Source organism: Staurois parvus, unplaced genomic scaffold (genome assembly GCF_062004578.1).
Source record: "Staurois parvus isolate SC_StPar_1 unplaced genomic scaffold, SC_StPar_1.0 ptg000586l, whole genome shotgun sequence".
Classification (NCBI taxonomy): Eukaryota; Metazoa; Chordata; class Amphibia; order Anura; family Ranidae; genus Staurois; species Staurois parvus.
In genome coordinates, this window is record NW_028318382.1 from 1,872,765 (window position 1) to 1,892,905 (window position 20,141).

Genomic DNA, 20,141 nt, shown 5'->3' on the forward strand with positions numbered 1-20,141 from the left:
ACGCAAATCAGAAGATTGCAGCTGCAATGCTAGGCTCCTGCAGACTCTCAATACACTGTCTGCCCATACTTCCTATAAGTACAGGCATTTACTGAATTGCAGGAAGAATCAAAAGAACTATGAGAGTGCTCACCAGCGCCTTTGCAGTTCATTAGGAAACTACAAGCTTTAGTACTTGTAGACGATGGTACTTGTAGTTCATTCATTCACAGAACTCTGTGACTGAACAATGCAGCTGTCTAGGCAGAGCCCCGTACAGCCAAGCTGTGTTCAAATTGTGACAGCGGGTACAGGGAGAAGATCCCCCGCCTACTGTCACAGGTGGGGGTGGAGATCTGGAACGTGTTCCACCGTAAAGTATGGGTGGAACAGGTATCATGTTTCAAAAGGTGAACCTAGCCTTTAAAGGAGAAGTAGGGCCAAAGCTTTTTTGGCCCTATTTATCCTGTAGGTCACAGGAGTGCAGAACTAAGTACAGATTCAGCTGACAGTGGGCTAGAGTCCACTGTCGCCTGATGTTATTCATTTGGTCCAGACTCTGGAGGGATCCTGGCTTTAACGTTGGGATCCACCTTGATGGCTGGACCAGCAGATGGCTCAGCCTCTCAATGCTCCGCTGACAGCCTGAACCAGTTGCTCCCATCCCCTACACAGCCTGGTGATCCAGTGAGTGTTGAAGAGGCAGAGCAGAGAGCCGGTGGCTGGCCATCACCGGCTCTCTGCTCACTTAGGACTGAGAACTGTGCAATCAATTTGATTGCTCAGTTCTCGGTCTTAGAGGTAGTGGGGGACAGATGCAGCATCAGACCAATGCTGCATTCACCTTAATGAGTTTGTATGTTTATTTTTTCCAAACCCTCACCTCTCTTTTTATCAGGAGCTGTAGGAAGCCACTGAGCAATACAGCCCCCCCCCCACCCACTCAATCCAAACAGAATAGTATCAGTTCAGAGTGCACTGAGCGCAAAACATGTAAACAACATTGCTCATAAAAAGTAAGATAATTTTTTAAAATAAAAACTTTACACAGAATAGGTAATCAGCAATTGCAATTGCTACACCTTATAGATTCAGTCTATTTATAAATATACAGAACAAGTGAACAGAGACCCATTTGCTTTTTGTTTATACAGCTACCAACTAATTGCTGCTTCATACCTGGCTGTACAAGAATATTCTTTACTACACAGAATGAACTGCAACAAAACAATAGCTGTGAACCGGAGTATACTGCTTTTGTAGCAGTAATAACCATAATTTCAGAATATGAACAAAAATAAACAGCAAAGGAAGTAATTTTTAAATGTGTTGGTATCTCATTATTCTGGTTAGTCAAGTTTTGATTTTAAAATTGTCAGAGGAAAAAAATATGTAGCTACCAAAAAATATAAGAGCCCATTGGGGTACAGCTAGACTATAGGAGGATATGGGCTGCTGCCTCAATTCCTACCTTGCTAACCAGAGCTTTTGAGTTGCCTGAAGTAATCCTACACCCATAAAGGGATGCCTGCAGTTTACACAGATTTGTAGAACGATCCTTTGGTCTGTGGTGCTGGGATGATTGCTGAAGACAACAGCAAGTTAAAACTACTGGAGGAAAATGATCAATTGGGATGAAAATAGTTCTTTTGAATGTAAGCATGAAGCTGCAGGTCACTGCAGGATACTTGCAGGATATGAACTTACACATCACGCAACGAAGAAGAAGGTGGCATCTTTTAACATTCAACTTCTACTCCACCCTTTGAAATTAGGCTAAAATGAAAACTACAGATAATTGCTGCCCAACTCAGTCCTAAAGGGACACACTTTATTATTTTGTTACAAACTGATTAAAATTTAGTATACAAAGGAAGATTTTTGCACCTGCCTAAAAACTACTCATTGTGGCCTCCAGAACTGAGTTGGGCGGCCTTGCAACCAACTGGGCAACATGCTAGTTACCTGGTCAAGAAGAATCAAGACTACAATTTATTTTACATGATTATACTGGTAGATTAAATCAAATCTTTATTGTGGTTTGCAACTACAATTAGAAATCTGAGATTTCTAGATTTCTAGAAGGTACAAATCAAAAGTAAACATTGATTGTGCTCTTACCAAATCCTGCAAACTTCGGAAAGTAAAATCACAGATTATTCAAATTTGAGACAGATCAATACAAACTGATTGGCCCTCATGCCCACACACCACATGCTCTACTCCCAAAGCAGACCACCAAGCGCCCAGTCTGTTTCCAGCACACACCCTCAACATGCCTATTATTTGCGGTTAGTGGTGGTTACTCAGTGCACTAGTCTAAGTTAGCAGTTTTGGCGTGAGATCAGCATGAGCTTTGCAGCCTAGTAACCGCTACTGGCCAATCTACATATAGAGCCCAACTAACAGCTTTTGGTTTCTAAAGGACAGGAAATATACTGGGTGAACAGATGCCAAAACCCCATTCTTCCTTACATATATGACCTTGTAAGCAGGACAGAAAAATAATCATCTAGCTTGTTCAGTTACATCTGCACAGACACCTGAAGCATTGCTGTGTCAAAAGTAATGCTCTAATTTTTAAGTAATATAGGGATTTGAGAATATATTCAATAATGTCCAAGTGGCAACCATAACAATATGAACCACTTGTGACACAGGGAAGCCTCAACAGCCTGTACAGGTTTATAAGAAAATAACAAGCCTACTGGTACTGTGATTTATGTACATTATTTTTCTCTAAAATCAAACAATTTCTTTGAAAGAAAAAAATCTTGCATCTTGCGCAAGCACATACGATCTGTACACAAATGGTTTGTGTATATAGCAGTATACAACAGATCTTGGCCACTAAAGTTGCAACCAATAAAAAAAAAATCATTCAAAGCCCTAAAATTGTTATAAAAAAATATTATCTTCATATCATAAGGCCAACTTACACATTGTATTCTATTTGAAAAATGTATCTTTTTATCTTTATCAAATTCAGAATTATCAGATCTTTTGTTCCATATTTGCCCATGGATAGATGACACATTAATGAATCATTAGTTAAACCTTATCTGGAATATGCAGTTCAATTTTGGCACTAATTCACAAAAAGAACATTGGGGAACTGGAGAAAGTGCAGAGAAGGGCAACCAAACTGATAAGAGGCATTGAGGAGCTCAGCTATCAGGAAAGAGGAGATTAAGGGGGGGATATGATCAACATGTATAAATACATCAGTGGTTCATATAGTGAACTCTGTGTAGAGCTATTTACCCTGAGGTCATCACAGAGGACAAGGGGGCACTATTTGCATCTGGAGGAAAAGAAATGTAATATCCAAATACAGAAAGGTTTCTTCACAGTAAGGGCTGTCAAAATGTGGAATAGACTCCCTCAAGAGTTGGTTCTGGCCAGCTCAGTGTATTGCTTTAAAAAATGCCTGGATTCTTTCTTGGATACACAGAATATAACTGGATACTAACATTTATAGGTAAATTTGATCCAGGGAATATCCAATTGCCTCTCGGGGGATCAGGAAGGAATTTATTTCCCTGCAGGAGCAAATTGGATCATGCTTTGCTGGGTTTTTTGCCTTCCTCTGGATCAACTGTGGGTGTAGGATTATAACGTTTTTTGTTTTTTTTTTATGGTTGAACTGAATGGACTTTTGTCTTTTTTCAGCCAGTCTAACTAAGTAACATCTATATAACCCAGCTCTAGATATTTTCAAATACAGAAATAACAGTCAACATTGAAAAAATGTTTTCACTGACCTAAAGCAAAACGTAATGTTCCATACGTTAACCATAGTCTGTAAGACAAAGTAGTAACCTCCACATAAATTAATATTGTCCACAAATATTAGGTATCCACTAAACAAAGCACACCTATACAGAAATAGACTGGTGTAATATAATTATAGCCTTGTCCATGCAGACCAGTGTATACAAAGTTCAGTAAATAGTCATGTCAAAGTAGGTATCTTAACATTTGTAGATAAAGTCCTTTATGTGGAGATACTACTTCAGCTTATGAACTCTGAATAATTTATGGAACAATGAAGTACAATACTCACCTTTTATGACACAGATATTCAGGACTCTTATTCAATTCCAATATAATTTTCAGTCAGTGAAGACATCTTCTCAAAGTTTACCGATTTCTCTTGGTTTGAAAAATATCCAGAAATGGGATTTATAAACTTGTCATCTACCCATGTGCAGTGTTGAACAAAAGATCTTATTCTTCTAAATTTGAATGAGGATACATTTTTTCAGATACAACACAATCTATTAAGTGGCCTCTCAATATGGAGATACTAATCTTATTTTATCAGGTTTTACATTAATTTTATACATATTACTGAATAGAAATAAATGAAGTTGTTTTTAAAATTTCTTTGCATTTCAATTAGTCCAGATCTCAATTGTGCTGTATATGGATTTACTGTATGTCTCTTGTTGAGTGGGCAATAAGGTGTACTTTCTCTTTACTGAACATTGTGACACCTACGCATAAGAACGCATATAAAAAAAAAAGGATTCGCCTTGATCCACTTTCGTATGAAGCATTCACTTATAAAAAATAAAGCAAGTTTTGAAGTGCCCGGTACTGCTACTCACACTTGCTAAAAGAAGCAGCATAGGATGAATTACTAGGTCTGTATATTTTCTGCCCTGGACGAATTCAGCTGTTAGTTGTAAACTCTGCACCTACAATTCTGTTGAGCAGGGGTAGACATACATAGTGGGGGTGAGAGAAAAGCGCAAAAGCAGTGACCATTCTAGCAGAGCTATTGGCCCTCACCGAGTTTGTCTGAGGATGTGACAATATCAGCTGGCACACAGGAGTCCAAATCTGCATCCAGAATGCCAAGTGGGTCAAGCTGGGCAACATGGTGCCCACGAATCTATAAAGAGGAGAGGTGCCAGAAGAGGGTTGTGGAAGAGGAGAGGAGAGGAAGGCAGGGCAATGACAAGTAACAGTAAGATGACAGGTAGGTTGAGGAAGAATGGAATAACAAAAATCAGATGATGGAAGAACCAGAAGGTGGAAGGAATACAGTGGCACCACATAAAATAAATACAGAAACAAAAAACAAAAAAAAACAAAAAAAAAAAAAAAAAAAAAAAAAAAAAAAGGGAAAAAAGGAGGAAAAGCAGAGAAGAAAAAAAGTTACAAATTTAGTACAGGAATCCTCACCAACATTCGGAGGACCGACAATTACTGGAGCGTCATCAAAATTAACAGAGCTAATTCCGAGGGGGTCAAGTTTTGCAACGTGGTGACCCCTTACCTGGAAGCAATGACACAAATTGGTTAATGACACCTCCCCTCCCCCCCACAACAAAACTGGGGAAGTAAAGAAAGGAATGTTTCCCATAGCACCCAATCTGACAATCTTTTATAAATAAATACATTTTCTAATCTTCAACAGAAAGCTAACAAATAGAGTGTGTGTTAAGGGCTTCACCAACTTTCTCCCCCTCTCCAATTTTGGTTAATGGAAAGTAATTACTTCTACAACATATATTTATGGATGCAGGTGTAATCTCTAAATCACAGCTTTATGTCCTAATAGTTCCACATATTTATTTGAACATGGGGATAATGAGTCATTGAGCAGTCACCATTATTTTTCTTATGTAGATAATACAGCTATTAACAGTATAACCAGTACAGTACTTATAAGTCTACATATAATTAAAGGGTCAGTTTAGCTATGAAAGTGTTATTTCAGTTTTTGGAAGATGCTTGTGGGCTGAAGTGCTTACAGTGGACTTAAAATTATATTAAATATATATATATATATATATATATATATATATATATATATATATATATATATATATATATATATATATATATATATATATATATAAACAAACATGTCATACTTACCTGCTCTATGCAGTGGTTTTGCACAGAGCACCCCAATCCTCCTATTCTCAGGTCCTCCAACAAGTGTGCTCGTGACCCCTCCCTCCTGCCAAGTGACCCCACAGCAAGCAGCTTGCTATGGAAGCACCCAAGCAGGCTCGCTTCTGAGCCACTACTCTGCGTGTCCATTTACACACAGAGCAGCGGCTCAGCCCCGCCCCCATCTCTCATTGGCTCACTGGCTGTTATTAACTCAGCCAATGAGGAAGGCGAGTCACCGAGGAGCCAAGGTTCTTGTGCACATTGCTGGATCGCGATGGGGCTCAGGTAACTATTGGGGGGCTGCTGCACACAGAACGTTTTTTACCTTACTGCATAGAAAGGCACATTCTCTTACCTTGCAATGTGCTACAAAGTTACAATGTTGCACTGTGGTCATAGAGGAAGAGGAGACTATGGAAATGCTTCCTGCTGCCTGCAACATATTGCTGACCTTAATTCAGTCTAGGAAAAGTCACTAACTGGAGTTTAAAGAAGTACAGCCAAAGCTCTTTTGGCTGTACTTTTCCTGTGCATCACACTCCTGTGGATCTCTACTCCTATGATCGGGTTTCAGCCGACAGCGGGCTGAAGCTGCTCGTATTGTCTAGGTGATCTGGGCAGAAGTGACAGCACTCCTCCTTCCCCCACCCTACCCACCAAAAAAAAAAAAAGTGTAATGCAGGCCATAGACGGGTCATTTATCCACCGAATGTTCGTCCGCACGAAAAATCGGCTGATAAGCACGCCGTTAGTGGGGCTAGCCCGTCAGCCGTTTTTTGCGGATCTCCTCATTTATTTTTATTGGTCATGCTGGAAAATCCACGAAAAACGGGTGGTAGCATCGGCAACGGGGCCGACTGATTTTTCGTTTATCAGCCGTGTGTGTGTGTTTTCTGCTCACAGCAGCTGTGAGAACTCAGCAATCCGCTGTCATGTGATCACCCTTAGAGCCTAAGGGGGACAGATGCAGCATCGGACCAATGCTCCATCTACCTAGCTAAGTATAATTGGAGGGGAAGAAAAGCCCATACTTATCTTTTAAGGAATGCTTTTTACTGCTAATAGATAGAGCTTTATTAAAAAATGATAATGTTTCCCTACACTTTGACATGCAAGGATTTTTTTTCAAGCAGACTTGTTAAGTTTCCCTTTAACTACCTCTTTTAACAAACTCCATGTATCTGACTTCCCAAGTCAGTAGATAATTAAAGTGGAACGTCAACTAGTGGAAGTTCCACTTGTTTGCCCTCCCCCACCCACCCCTTTAACATTTTGCATTTTTATTTTTTTTGGGGGGGGGGGGGGGAAGCGCTCTCACTTCCACCCAGATCATCTAGGCCAGTGGTGGGCAACCTTTTTTTTCAACTGAGCCAAATCTCGCCAAAACCACGATTGAAATTTATTTTGAGAGCCACATTTTTAAAACTGAAAATACATAGGATGGTACACTGTTTTTAGTTTCAATAAGTTTTTATAGTGATTCATCCCCCATAGTAATTCATCCCCCGTATAGTAATTCATCCCCCGTATAGTAATTCATCCCCCGTATAGTAATTCATCCCCCCTATAGTAATTCATCCCCCCTATAGTAATTCATCCCCCCTATAGTAATTCATCCCCCCTATAGTAATTCATCCCCCCTATAGTAATTCATCCCCCATATTAATTCATCTCCCATATTAATTCATCCCCCATATTAAATTTCATCCCCCACAGTACTATTCCCCCCCCCCCCCCCAAGTAGTAAGCCAAGTCCCCCGTGTCAATTCACTTACCTTTGCTCCGCGCGTTCCTCTCGCCGTGCTCCCGCGCCGTTCCGGTCTTCAGGGCGGACTGTGAGAGGAGCCTAGCTCCTCTCACGTTTGTCACGCTGCCCCGCCTACACACATCCTGACAGCCAATCACTGGCTATCAGGATGTGAGTGGCAGCGAGACTGGCCAATCATTGCATTTGAGCGCGCTGCCCTGGCTGTTTTTTTTTTGATCACGCTGCAGAGTCCCTGCCGCCCGAGAGGAGGGAGGGGAGCGGGCGCCCGGCACACAAGAGCCGCATTAAAGCGTGTAAAGAGCCGCATGTGGCTCGCGAGCCGCGGCTTGCCGACCACTGATCTAGGCGATCCGAGTTTACCTCCACCCCCCTTAACCCATAGCCTTCGTGGACACAACACAGGTCCAAGAAGACTGCGGGACCATTCACAAAGCGCAGCATGGCTCATGCATGTGCAGTGTGAAGCCGCCAGCCTTCCCTTCGTTAAGATGCCGGTGCCTGGACCCAAATCCCATTGAAGAATTGACTTGGGTGAGGACAGCACTAGATCCCTGGATAGCAAGTGTCCTTATGTTAAAAGTCAGCAGCTACAGTATTTCTAGTTGCTGACTTTTAACTTTTGGGGGGGGGGGGGGGACTGGAGCTCCTCTTTAATTACATCAGCATTTGTTTTAATTTCTTTTCTTCTTACTCACACAATGCACCTGCATTTAAATATGAGCACTCTTAAATTAGTTTAGCTATTTACAACTTTTTTATTGATGTGCAATTCCCTTTGCCAGCATCAACCAAAAACTGAAACCATTTTGGGAAAAACAAATGAATTACAAATGAAAGCAGGGCAAGCAATTTTTAAAGGTGAATTAACATTCACATTTAGAGAAAAAAATGAAAAGATGAAATAACACCCAATTCCCACTTACCTCTGTGGGTGACAGGGTGACTGTCCATTCAGCCCACTGCAACTGTCCTTGGGTTTAAAAACTGCTCTGTTCTTCCTCTTCTTTCCCTAGGGATGCAGGAACAGATTAGTGCGGTTCTGATTGGTCAGTGCCAGCACGTGATCGAGCCTACCAATCAGAACCTAACTCTAATCTGTCCCAGCATCCCTAGGGAAAAAAGGGAAGAGTATTCAAACCCCAGGACCACTGCACCAGGCTGCATAGACAGTGAACTTCTATCACCCACAAAAGTGCAGCAGGGAGCGGGAGAGTGGGGAGGGTGTAGAGTGTAGGGTGTGTGTTCACCTTTTTATTTTAAAGGATGAACTAACCCTTTAAGATGTAATCTTATAACTATGCCAATTAAAATTGTCCTTTGTACTACACAGGTCAACTGGGGAAGCAGAGCGTGTGCATGTGCGTGTCTCAAAACTGACTGAATAAAATTACAAATCATTTGCATATAAATAGGTTCACATGTTTATGTATTTACCTCTTTCCCTGAGGTAAGGCTTAAGTGTTGCTAAGCCCAAAACAGTAAAAATCAGTCTGTATATGCAGTAAAGCATGCTTATACTCACTGTGGAACCTAAGGGGCTAATTCTCTGCATTGTGTAAAAAGGCTGTCTGATCCTGTATTCTCTGATCCTCCTAATGTCCCCAATCTATCTTCTGATAGTACAGAGCTCTAGCAGTCATTCTGCACATGCTCAGTTGGGTGTGTATTTCAAGAGAGTTTTTTGTTTTCTTTGAGAAGGTGCGTTCAATCAGCACTATCCAGACAGGGTCCGGGGTTATGCACCCTCATAGGCAGTCAGAGCAGAATGAAAATTCCTCCTACAAGCTTTAACTAGTGCTCTGCTGGACACTGATAGAAGTCACAAGACTACTCTAACCAAGGATGTGAAAAGGTATTTAGCAGTTTATATTTACTAAAATAATTGCGCTTCCATGATCTGTGCACTGTGGGAGACCAGATATAGTGAATGCAGGGTCATTAGTTTAGTTACACTTTAAGGGCCCTTTCACACACCTAGTTCTGGGTCCAATCAGGTCCACTAAAAAAAATGGAGGAGGACTGCGTTTAGGGGAACTTGACAGAGGCAGCTGGGTGCAAACGGACAGCGGAGTCTGTTTAGTCCTGGCCTCCCACAAAATAGAGCAGGGTCTGCTCGTGTTCGCACTGCAAAACCTGAGCAGACATGGACCTGTCATTCGCCCCGATCAGCAGGGGATCAGCTCACAGATCCCCAGCCATACTTCAATAAAGCCATTTGGACAACTTGAGGATCTGTGGTGTTCTGACAAATATCTACATTGTGTCATGAAAGATCCAGTCTCCAGCTGGTGATTGCTGCAGCACCCAGTATCCTAGAGCCTTTTCCAGGACCGTGTGCGATGGGAATATAGACAGTTAAATACATATCTGACTTGCCTTTGAGTCCTTAATGCTGTAATCCAGATAACTGCAGGAAACTTTGATACACTCAAGTAAATGTATCATTAAGGTTTGAAAGAAGTAGCACTGGCTGAGAGAATTTTTGGGGAATAGACTGGGGGTGACCCATAAAGTAAGTCAAATATATATTTCAGTTTCGCCCTACCCTCTGGAGGTCTCATTTATTGAGTATTTTAGTATAACATGTATATGAAATATAAATGTGCAAGAGCCAGAGAAGGGGCTGGAGACATACCTGGTAAGCACGGATGAGGGATTGCACAGCCAGATGATCTTCCACTAGCTTATCGATGTTTGGCTGACCCTTAACTAATGACTGTGCTTGGGTCAGTGCAGACAGGCTGGTACCAAATGGTGGGGGGCTCTGGTAAGCGGTTCCAGGTGCAGCACCGGCATTGGCATTCCGGAAGAAGATGTCCCAAGACTGCAAAACAGCACAGTGGTGTAAGCCAGCATTAGAAACACGCATGCACAAAATGTTAGGTGGCTTTACAAACAGCATAGGAACTAAAAGACCATCTAATCTTTGAAGGAAAACAAGCAGACTAAGGAGATGCTATTAGTCATAATGGTAACCTGTCACTATGAGAGGCAGACAGGCATAATCATGATTAAAGTAAATCTAAAGTCAAAGCGTAAAGTATATCTAAAGCAAAAACTAAAAGGATAAAACTGCTGTCAGTTTTTTTACTTTTTTGCCATCTGTGTGTCATTAGGTATATTCTCCTTGATTTACTGCCCTGTAGACTTATGCCAGCCATACATGGGTCAAAATTCATCCGATTTTTTCATCCGAAAATCGGACCTAAGAAGAATCGGTCGATTTTTGCTCTGTTAGTGGGTCAATGGCACAGTCCAATTTTCGTGGTTCCTCCCCTTTTCGGTGATCGGGCATGTTGGAAAATTTGTGAAAAAAGACCAATTTTCGTCTCGATGGTCAGATCGAACGGTAGTTTTTCCGAAAAGAATATGCCCATGAGCAGTGACCTGGAAGGTACAGAAGTTTCGCCTGTTATATGAGGTGAACGTTATGACTTGGTCGGCCGATTTTCAAAATCATGGATTGAACCATCAGATTACCACGCAAACGACGTTTTCAATTTTTGGACGAAAAATCATTTGGATTTCAAACCATGTATGGCCTGCATTAACAGAAATTTAGAGGATTCAAAGTGAGGGAAATCCCCGCAGGCAGTTGTCAACAGAACTGTCTGAAAGGCAGTTCTAAAGGAAAAGGCAGTTCAAAGGGCAGCACAGTGGCTAAATAGTTAGCAATTCCGCCTGGCAGTACTAGGGTTGTTGGTTCGAATCCCAGCCATGGCACTTCCTGCCTGGAGTTTGCATGTTTTCCCTGTGCCTGCGTGGGTTTCCTCCGGGTACTCCGGTTTCCTCCCACACTCCAAAGACATGCTGGTCAGGTAGGTTAATTGGATTCTGTCTAAATTGGCCCTTGTATATAAATGTGAGTTAGGGACCTTAGACTGTAAGCCCCTTGAGGGTTAGGAACTGATGTGAATGTACAATATATATGTAAAGCGCTGCGTAAATAATAAAAACTTATTTCAGATTTAGATAGTGTGGTAACGGTATATAACCCCTGTTAGGTTAAGAGAGGTAAGAGCCTGGTACACACGGTAAGCAGCTCGCAAGGAGGTCTCTGTACTAATTATTCGATGTTAGTACAGCGATCTCCCAGCTGAGATATTGTGTTCTGACAGAGAGACCATCCCCCTGTGAGAACATACCAGTCAGTGTTTGCAGCCATTGACTGAGAGCGCCAGTTGTCCGTTTTCCAGCAAGCTCGTTCGACAGGAGCCGATCGTAAGATCAGCTTCTGTCAAAAAAGGACCTGTATACACGGGCGGAATGTTGGCCTGCATCTAGTGTACCGGCTGATTTCGGCCCATGTGTACATGGCTTAACTCTCTATAACAGTCCTGATCACTGTCGTCACATAAAGGTGATGTGACCCAGAATTTTGAGTTGCCATCAGAACAGGGGTGGAGGGGAAATTTTTCAATGATTATACTACTTTCTGTGACAACTGTCTAAGAGGAGATTTTCCCCACATTGGAAAGATATCCTCTCAATTCCTACTGAGTTTACAGGACAAGAATTGAAGAAATCTCCCTAATGAGACACAGATGGCCAAAAAAAACAAAACAAAACAAAAAAAACCTAAAATCAGCTTTACCCTCCTGTATTCTATCCACACTGAAAAGAAAAGTTTGGGCATTAGATATAAAATCTTATTAAAATAAAAAAAATTTATTGCAGTTCTAAAAATAATTAGATGTGGTAGATTCATCAGTTTTCTTTTTTTCGGCTTTTTCCCTCCACTCCCAACTGGTGATCTGGCCAGTAACACACCTCCTGTGCCTACACTCTGGATGAATTAGCTCAGGGGGCACCTTTGGACAGCAGCATTGTCAGTCTGGCGGGAGGGTAGTATTAGATGTACTAGCAGATTTAAATGCACTAACAAACTGAAGCTTCAGCTACCACTTTATAGACAGTTACAGCAAACTGTTTGTTTTCCTTTTGGCATAAAGGTTTTACGTAAATAAAAGCTGATCATTGTAAGCACCCCTGTCAGTGGTAAATGGATTGTCCCATCTCTGTAACGGATACATATGCTGGAGAGCTTGTTCTTTTGTGAAACCACAGACTTACTGGCCAGATGATCAGATGAAAAAAAAGGAAGCCTAAAAAAGGAAAATTAATGCAGCCACCACATGTAAGAACTGGTTAGCTGCAATTTAATAAATGTTTGCTTTTGGGTTTAATACTGATTTAAGCAGTTTCTTTTTTATGGTGTTTTTATATTGGATACAGTCACATGAAAAGTTACTGGCTGCATGTTGTTTGGGATTTTTATGTTATCGTAGATTGAGAGTAGGACTACACAATACAGAGGGTCCTTGAGGCCCTGCAGCTTCAACAAGTACTTGCAAATTATACGTATGCAGCCAAGACCTTTTATTTTTTACACTAACAATTAGGGAAATACTTCAATTCATCCTCTGCTTGGTCATGGGAGGTTTATACCAGTCTCTACCAGTTCTGTCTGTCACTGCTAAGGCATACTGTAGACTGGCTGGTTCTGCCTAAACATTAGTCTCCCATGAGACTTTCCAGTAGGCAAGATATGACTAAATACCAGACCACAGTGTCTATAAAAATTAAAAAAGGTCTTACCCTAACCAGACAAATGTAAAAGGTGAGAACAGACAGGTAAGTCCACAGGTGAAAATCAGTTCAAGGGTTTCTTACCTCAAATCCCTGCAGCCAGGTGTGAAAACCCAAGGTAGAGTCCCTCTATATAAATCCTATTCAGAATTATACCATGTGTCCCTCTGTCAAAGCTATAGCAAACTTAAGGTTTGCATGAAAGCAGTTAGTACAGCAAGCTTTAAAGCATTTGCAGAGCTTTCAGTAAGCTTTGAGCAGCTTTGTTGGAAGACCTTAAAACAACTTTGAGCTCTAGTTTCAGAATGTTAAGCACAGATCTTAAAGTGATATTAAAGGCAATTAGGGCTGCAAGTAACGATTATTTTCATAACTGATTAGTATTGTTTGGTTTAATCGGATAAAAACCTCAAAAAATTTTTTATGTATAATTTAGATAATACAGTATGTAAAATAATCTATTCTTGAATATCTATATGCAGTGGTAAATATAAATAACCAGCTCTATGGTTAGGGAAGGAAATATCTTATCCACTCTGAAAATAACAGACAGAAGAGATGTATAAACAATTAGAAGATTGAATCTGGTACATACCATCAGTCTCAGAGATCAAAATTGTTATTTAAAGTAAAAAAAATAAATAAATAAAAGACCTAAAAACACAGTTTTTCAGACAGCACTATACCCATGTGACATTTTTATCAATTTTCTTTCACACACAGACAGCTTTCTTTTGATTGTATTTGATCACCGCTGGGTTTTTTATTTTATAAATAAGTAATTTTTCTTCTTCACCGATGTGCGGTGATGAGGCTGCACTGACAGATGCTCATGGGCACTGATATGCTGCTCTTATGGCCACTGGTAGGCGGCACTGATAGGTGGCCAAACCGGCTGTCCAGGATACAGCGGGTTCCTGGGCTGCCTAGAACCGACTCAGAGTCGGAGCCCGTCTGGGGGGGAACTGGAGAGCTCAGAGGGTTCTCCTGCGGTATCGGACCATTGCTGAGCTCATTCAGCACCGCCAGTTCCTGCACCAAGGTGAGGCTGACGGGTTCCCGGGACAGCTCAGCCTGGACCCACACCCAGTGATCTTGTAGAAGGACCCTGGAGTTGGAGGCTTGAGAGTCGCACAGGGCACACTTCCAGCCAGGGGCTCCGCTGACCCGCTCCCCTGCTACTACCCTACAGCCCCGCATCTCCTCTAACCTGCCCTTCACGAATCCGCTCCTCTCCTCCTTTAACTCGTTTCTCCCAACCCCCCAACCTCATACACACACGTGGCACAGTGATACAAATAGGCCCGACCGCTACAACCATGGCAAACAGACAATACCAGATGCCTCAAAAAACCGTAGCCGTGCTCTGGAGCATTTATGGCGTAAGACTAAGACCCAGCAAGACTTTGACCAACATAAATCTGCCCTTAAAAAATACAATTCTTGTCTCCACACTGTCAAGCAGACCTATTTTATCACTCTCATTAACACCAACTAACTCACTCACTACCCAGGAGATCGCTAATCACTTTAAAAACAAGATTGATACAATTCCTGACGATCTTCATTGTGCAGATATCTCCCTCACCCCACACTCCTTGTCCACCTGCACAATCAATACTTCCGTTGTTTAACCCAGCTACTATAGAGAAGGCTGGTAAACGGTTTTCTAAAGTCCACCTAACCACCTGTCCCCTGTTCCCTCGCAAATACTACGGTCACTCTTTGGCTCTATCCTTCACTCTTTAACTCACATCTTCAATCTCTCCCTTTCTACTAGCATCTTTCCAACTCTCTAAAACATGCGCTAGTCACCCCCATACTTAAAAAAGCCTCACTGGACCCCGCCAATCTCAGAAAGCTAAGACCCATCTCCTTACTTCCTTTTGCCTCCAAACTCCTTGAATGTCTAGTCTACAACCAGCTGAGTTGCCACCTTATTGAGGATAACCTTCTCAATCCCCTTCAGTCTGGATTTTGCCCACAGCACTCCACAAAAACTGCTCTCCTAAAACTCACGAACAACTTACTAACCACTAAAACCAATGGTCACTATTCCGTACTCTTAGACCACTCCACTGCCTTTGACACAGCTGACCACCCCCTCCTCCTTAAAAAACTCTATTTACTTGGTCTCCGTCACTGTACTCTGTTTGTTTGAATCTTACATATCTCACTGCACCTTCAGTGTCACTTTCAACTCTACTTCCTCCTCTTACTGTTGGGATCCCCCAAGGTTCTGTCCTTGGACCTCTCCTATTCTCGAATCTACACTTCTTCCTTGGGTCAGCTGATAGCTTCCCATGGTTTCCAATACCATTTCTATGCTGATGACACACAAATCTATCTCTCTACGCCTCAGCTCATCCCATCAGTTTCATCACGTCTCACCAATTTACTAAGACATATCAGACTGGATGTCACACCACCTCCTAAAACTCACACTATCCAAAACTGAGCTCATAATATTTTCTCCCCCCCGCGCCTCTTCTCCTGATTTCTCGGTCAGGATCAATAGCACCACTATCAACCCATTCCCGCATGCCAGAGTGTTAGCAGTATCTCTGGATTCTGAGCTCTTTCAGGCCCACATCCAATCCCTGTCCAAATCATGCTGCCTCAACCTCCACAACATCTCCAAAATACGTCCCTTTTTAACCAATGATACCACAAAGCTAATTCACTCCCTAGTTATCGCTCGCCTCAACTACTGCAACTCCCTCCTCATTGACTTACCTTTACATAGGCTATCCCCCTCCAGTCCATCATGAATGCTGCTGCCAGGCTCATCCACCTTACCAACCGTTCAGTGTCTGCAACCCCTCTCTACCAATCCCTCCACTCACCCAACGAATAAAATTTAAAATATTAACAACAACTTACAAAGCCATACACAATGATGCCCCCCCCCCCCCCCACCTGGTCTCAAAATATCAACCAAACAGCTCTCTTTGATCCTCCCAACACCTTCTGCTCTCTAGTTCCTATGTCACCTCCTCCCTCATGCTTGCCTCCAGGACTTCTCCCAAGCTTCTCACATCCTATGGAACTCCCTACTCCAATCTGTCAGACTATCTCCTAATCTATCCACCTTTAGACAATCCCTGAAAACCTTTTTCTTTAAAGAAGCCTACCCTGCTTCTAACTAGTAAACTGCCTTTTATTTCCTCCATCAGCTCATCCCCCCCACAGCTGTTACCTTTTGTATCACTCAACCCTTCCTCCTAGATTGTAAGCTCTAACGAGCAGGGCCCTCTGTTTCCTCTTGTACCAAATTGTATTGTAACTGTAATGTCTACCTTCATTTTGTAAAGCGCTGCGCAAACTGTTCATGCTATATAAATCCTGTATAATAATAATTTTGCTTCAATATATGTGATCACAATGGAGGGACAGGAATTCGGTGGAAGTTCCTTCCATGACTCTAAATGTTATCTAGCAAGAGTTTAACTGCCGTTCACCCCACTTACCCTAGGTTCACACTTATGCGGATTTCAATGCGTTTTCCAGTTTGCAGATAGTCCATTTAACATGATTTCCTATCGCTGTAGTTCACATCTATGCGTTTTGAGCCAGTGAGTTTTTTGGAAAGGATCAGAGACATTTTTTCAGCAGCACATTGCATTTAGCATGTAATAGACTTCAATGGACCCTAACCCAAACTGCAAGTATTGCGTTTTTATGTGTTGTGTTTTTTTGCCAAAAGGAAATTGACTGATGCCATTTTGATGCGACTTTGATGTAACTTTGGATGGAAGTAACTTTGATGCGACTTTAAACTCTCTGAAACTCAAGTCTCATCAAAGTTGGACTACATGAACACTCATCCAAAGTTGCATCAAAGTAAATACTTTCCTATTGGCAAAAAAAAAAAAAATACAACACATCAAACACGCGTGTTCAAAAATGCAAAACATTGTGTAATCGCACAATATGCAATCTGAATAGATGTGAACCTAGCCTAAAAAAACATTTCCAGTAAAACTGGCTCATACATCAAGTACATGAAAGATATCTGGTCATTAAACCATACGGCTCAATGATGTATTACCAGTTTCACAAATCATTTCCTATGAATAGCTGAGCTACTCAAGTATGAACAGCAATTTTAGACTTGGGCAGAGCGGTTTATTTCTGTTGCTCCGACAGTCTTTGCTTTGATCCTTACGTTTAAAATCTAATCTAGATGGATATTGGTTTCATTTTATTTCAGAGACAAACTGGGCATTGAATAGATTCCATAATTATTTTTTGTTGCAAATGTTCACATCTGTAAATTTCAAGTTACACATACCTTTTATACACAGCATTTTTAAAAGCCCAACTAGAAATGTTGGCTCAAAGTTACACATGACAGGGCTCCTGACAAGTCTACTAAAGCTAGCCATACACTGTTTGAAATTCAGATGGTCCAGCAGAGATACCCGGGACCTCTGGTCTTTAATGATGTTGTGAGATCTTGCACGTAGAAGCTGTGTATATGATATGGGAGGGGGAGGGCAGTGCCACCCCAGGACCATAGGCTTGTGCTGTTCGGCTTGGTTTACACAATTGCATTCTGTATGTGCCTCATTTGCAGGGAAAAGGTCCCTGTACCCTTTCTAAGACGCAGCTGCACAGAAACCACACAGTGCTGTTGTATGCCCCCAAAACCGTACTGAGTTTTCTGATACATACAGGTGAAAGTCGAAAAATTAGAATATCGTGCAAAAGTTAATTTATTTCAGTAATGAACTTAAAAGGTGAAACTAATATATGAGAGACTCATTACATGCAAAGCAAGATAGTTCAAGACGCGATTTGTCATAATTGTGATGATTATGGCTTACAGCTCATGAAAATCCAACCCAAATCCACAATCTCAGAAAATTAGAATATTACATGCAATCAATAAAACAAGGATTGTACATAGAACAATATCGGACCTCTGAAAAGTATAAACATGCATATGTACTCAGTACTTGGTTTGGGCCCCTTTTGCAGCAATTACTGCCTCAATGCGGCGTGGCATGGAAGCTATCAGCCTGTGGCACTGCTGAGGTGTTATGGAAGACCAGGATGCTTCAATAGCAGCCTTCAGCTCTTCTGCAATGTTTGGTCTCATGTCTCATCTTTCTCTTGGCAATGCCCCATAGATTCTCTATGGGGTTCAGGTCAGGCGAGTTTGCTGGCCAATCAAGCACAGTAATCCCACGGTCATTGAACCAGGTTTTGGTGCTTTTGGCAGTGTGGGCAGATGCCAAGTCCTGCTGGAAAATGAAGTCAGCATCCCCATAAAGCTCGTCTGCGGAAGGAAGCATGAAGTGCTCCAAAATCTCCTGGTAGATGGCTGCGTTGACCCTGGACTTAATGAAGCACAGTGGACCAACACCAGCAGATGACATGGCTCCCCAAATCAACACAGACTGTGGAAACTTCACACTGGACTTCAAGCATCTTGCAGTATGTGCCTCTCCATTCTTCCTCCATAGTCTGGGTCCTTGGTTTCCAAATGAGATGCAAAGGTTGCTCTCATCAGAAAAGAGGACTATGGACCACTGAGCAACAGACCAGGTCTGTTTTTCTTCAGCCCAGGTAAGATGCTTCTGATGTTGTTTGTTGTTCAGGAGGAATACTACATTTGAAGCCCATGTCCACGATCCGTCTGTGTGCGGTGGCTCTTGATGCACTGACTCCAGCCTCAGTCCACTCCTTGTGAAAGTCCCCAACACTTTTGAATGGCCTTTTCCTTACAATCCTCTCTAGGCTGCGGTCATCCCTGCTGCTTGTGCACATTTTTCTTCCACACTTTTCCCTTCCACATAACTTTCTATTAATGTGCTTTGATACAGCACTTTGGGAACATCCAACTTCTTTTGCAATTACCTTTTGAGGCTTTCCCTCCTTATGGAGGGTGTCAATGATGGTTTTCTGCACAACTGTCAGGTCAGCAGTCTTTCCCATTATTGTGATTCCTACTGAACCAGATAGAGACCATTTAAAGGCTCAGGAACCCTTTGCAGGTGTTATGGCTTAATTAGCCGATTAGAGTGGGACACTTTGAGCCTAGAATATTGCACCTATTCATAATATTCTAATTTTCTGAGATTGTGGATTTAGGGTTTTCCTGAGCTGTAAGCCATAATCATCACTATTATGACAAATCACGGCTTGAGCTATCTTGCTTTGCATGTAATGAGTCTATCTCATATATTAGTTTCAACTTTTAAGTTGCATTACTGAAATAAATGAACTCTTGCACGATATTCTAATTTTTCGAGTTTCACCTGTAGGGGTGCCTGCAAAAAAGCAGTGCATTTTGACTGCAGGTGCAGGAACGCGTGCAATTTACACAATGTCCTGCACCCACAACGGTGAGAAACTAGCCTTATAATCACTGCAAACTCATTCAGACACTGTTAGCAGGATGAAGTACTATAAATCACACAAATGAGTTTGCATGTAGTAGGCAGAACTGAAAATATTTAAAAAAATGAATGCTGCAATGCTATGAAGGACACTGCAGGGTACTTTCAACATATTTTAAAAGAATTACTGGGAGACGTGAATCTCTTTTAGGCAGTCTGCCTTAGGGCTCATGTACACTGCAGCTGCTAAACTGATGTTCAGGAGCTGTTCAGCGTTTTTTTCACCAGCCCCTGACCTCTCCCTAATGTTTTCCTACGTGTCCATGTACACATAGTCTTTTACAGTCGTTTACAGAAAATTGAGTTTGCAGTCGTTTTTTTGAACGCACCAAGCCTGTGTTCAGAAGTAGATTTTTATCAGTGTTTCAAACGCTTGTAAACGCTGTTAACCGTGTTTATAAGCGTTTGCATTTAGAAACGTTTTTTTAACTGTTGCACATTCAGATGCTGTCCAGAGCCTTGTTTCATCATCAGAAATGCATGCA

At 41.8% G+C, this 20,141-nt stretch overlaps 1 protein-coding gene across 3 annotated transcripts in view; it reads right to left on the minus strand.

The window, feature by feature from the left end:
• OGDH (oxoglutarate dehydrogenase) overlaps nt 1-20,141 on the minus strand; it is a 127,261-nt gene that overhangs the window by 57,568 nt on the left and 49,552 nt on the right. For 2 of the 3 annotated variants that reach the window (XM_089692442.1, XM_089692441.1), the window contains exons 3-4: nt 10,296-10,484; nt 4,777-4,879 (exon numbers count right to left, since the gene is read on the minus strand). In XM_089692442.1, the coding sequence (XP_089548568.1) occupies nt 4,777-4,879; nt 10,296-10,484 (292 nt within the window). Of the gene's footprint in view, nt 1-4,776; nt 4,880-5,172; nt 5,267-10,295; nt 10,485-20,141 lie in introns of all 3 variants that reach the window. The other variant, XM_089692444.1, reaches the window with a different exon arrangement.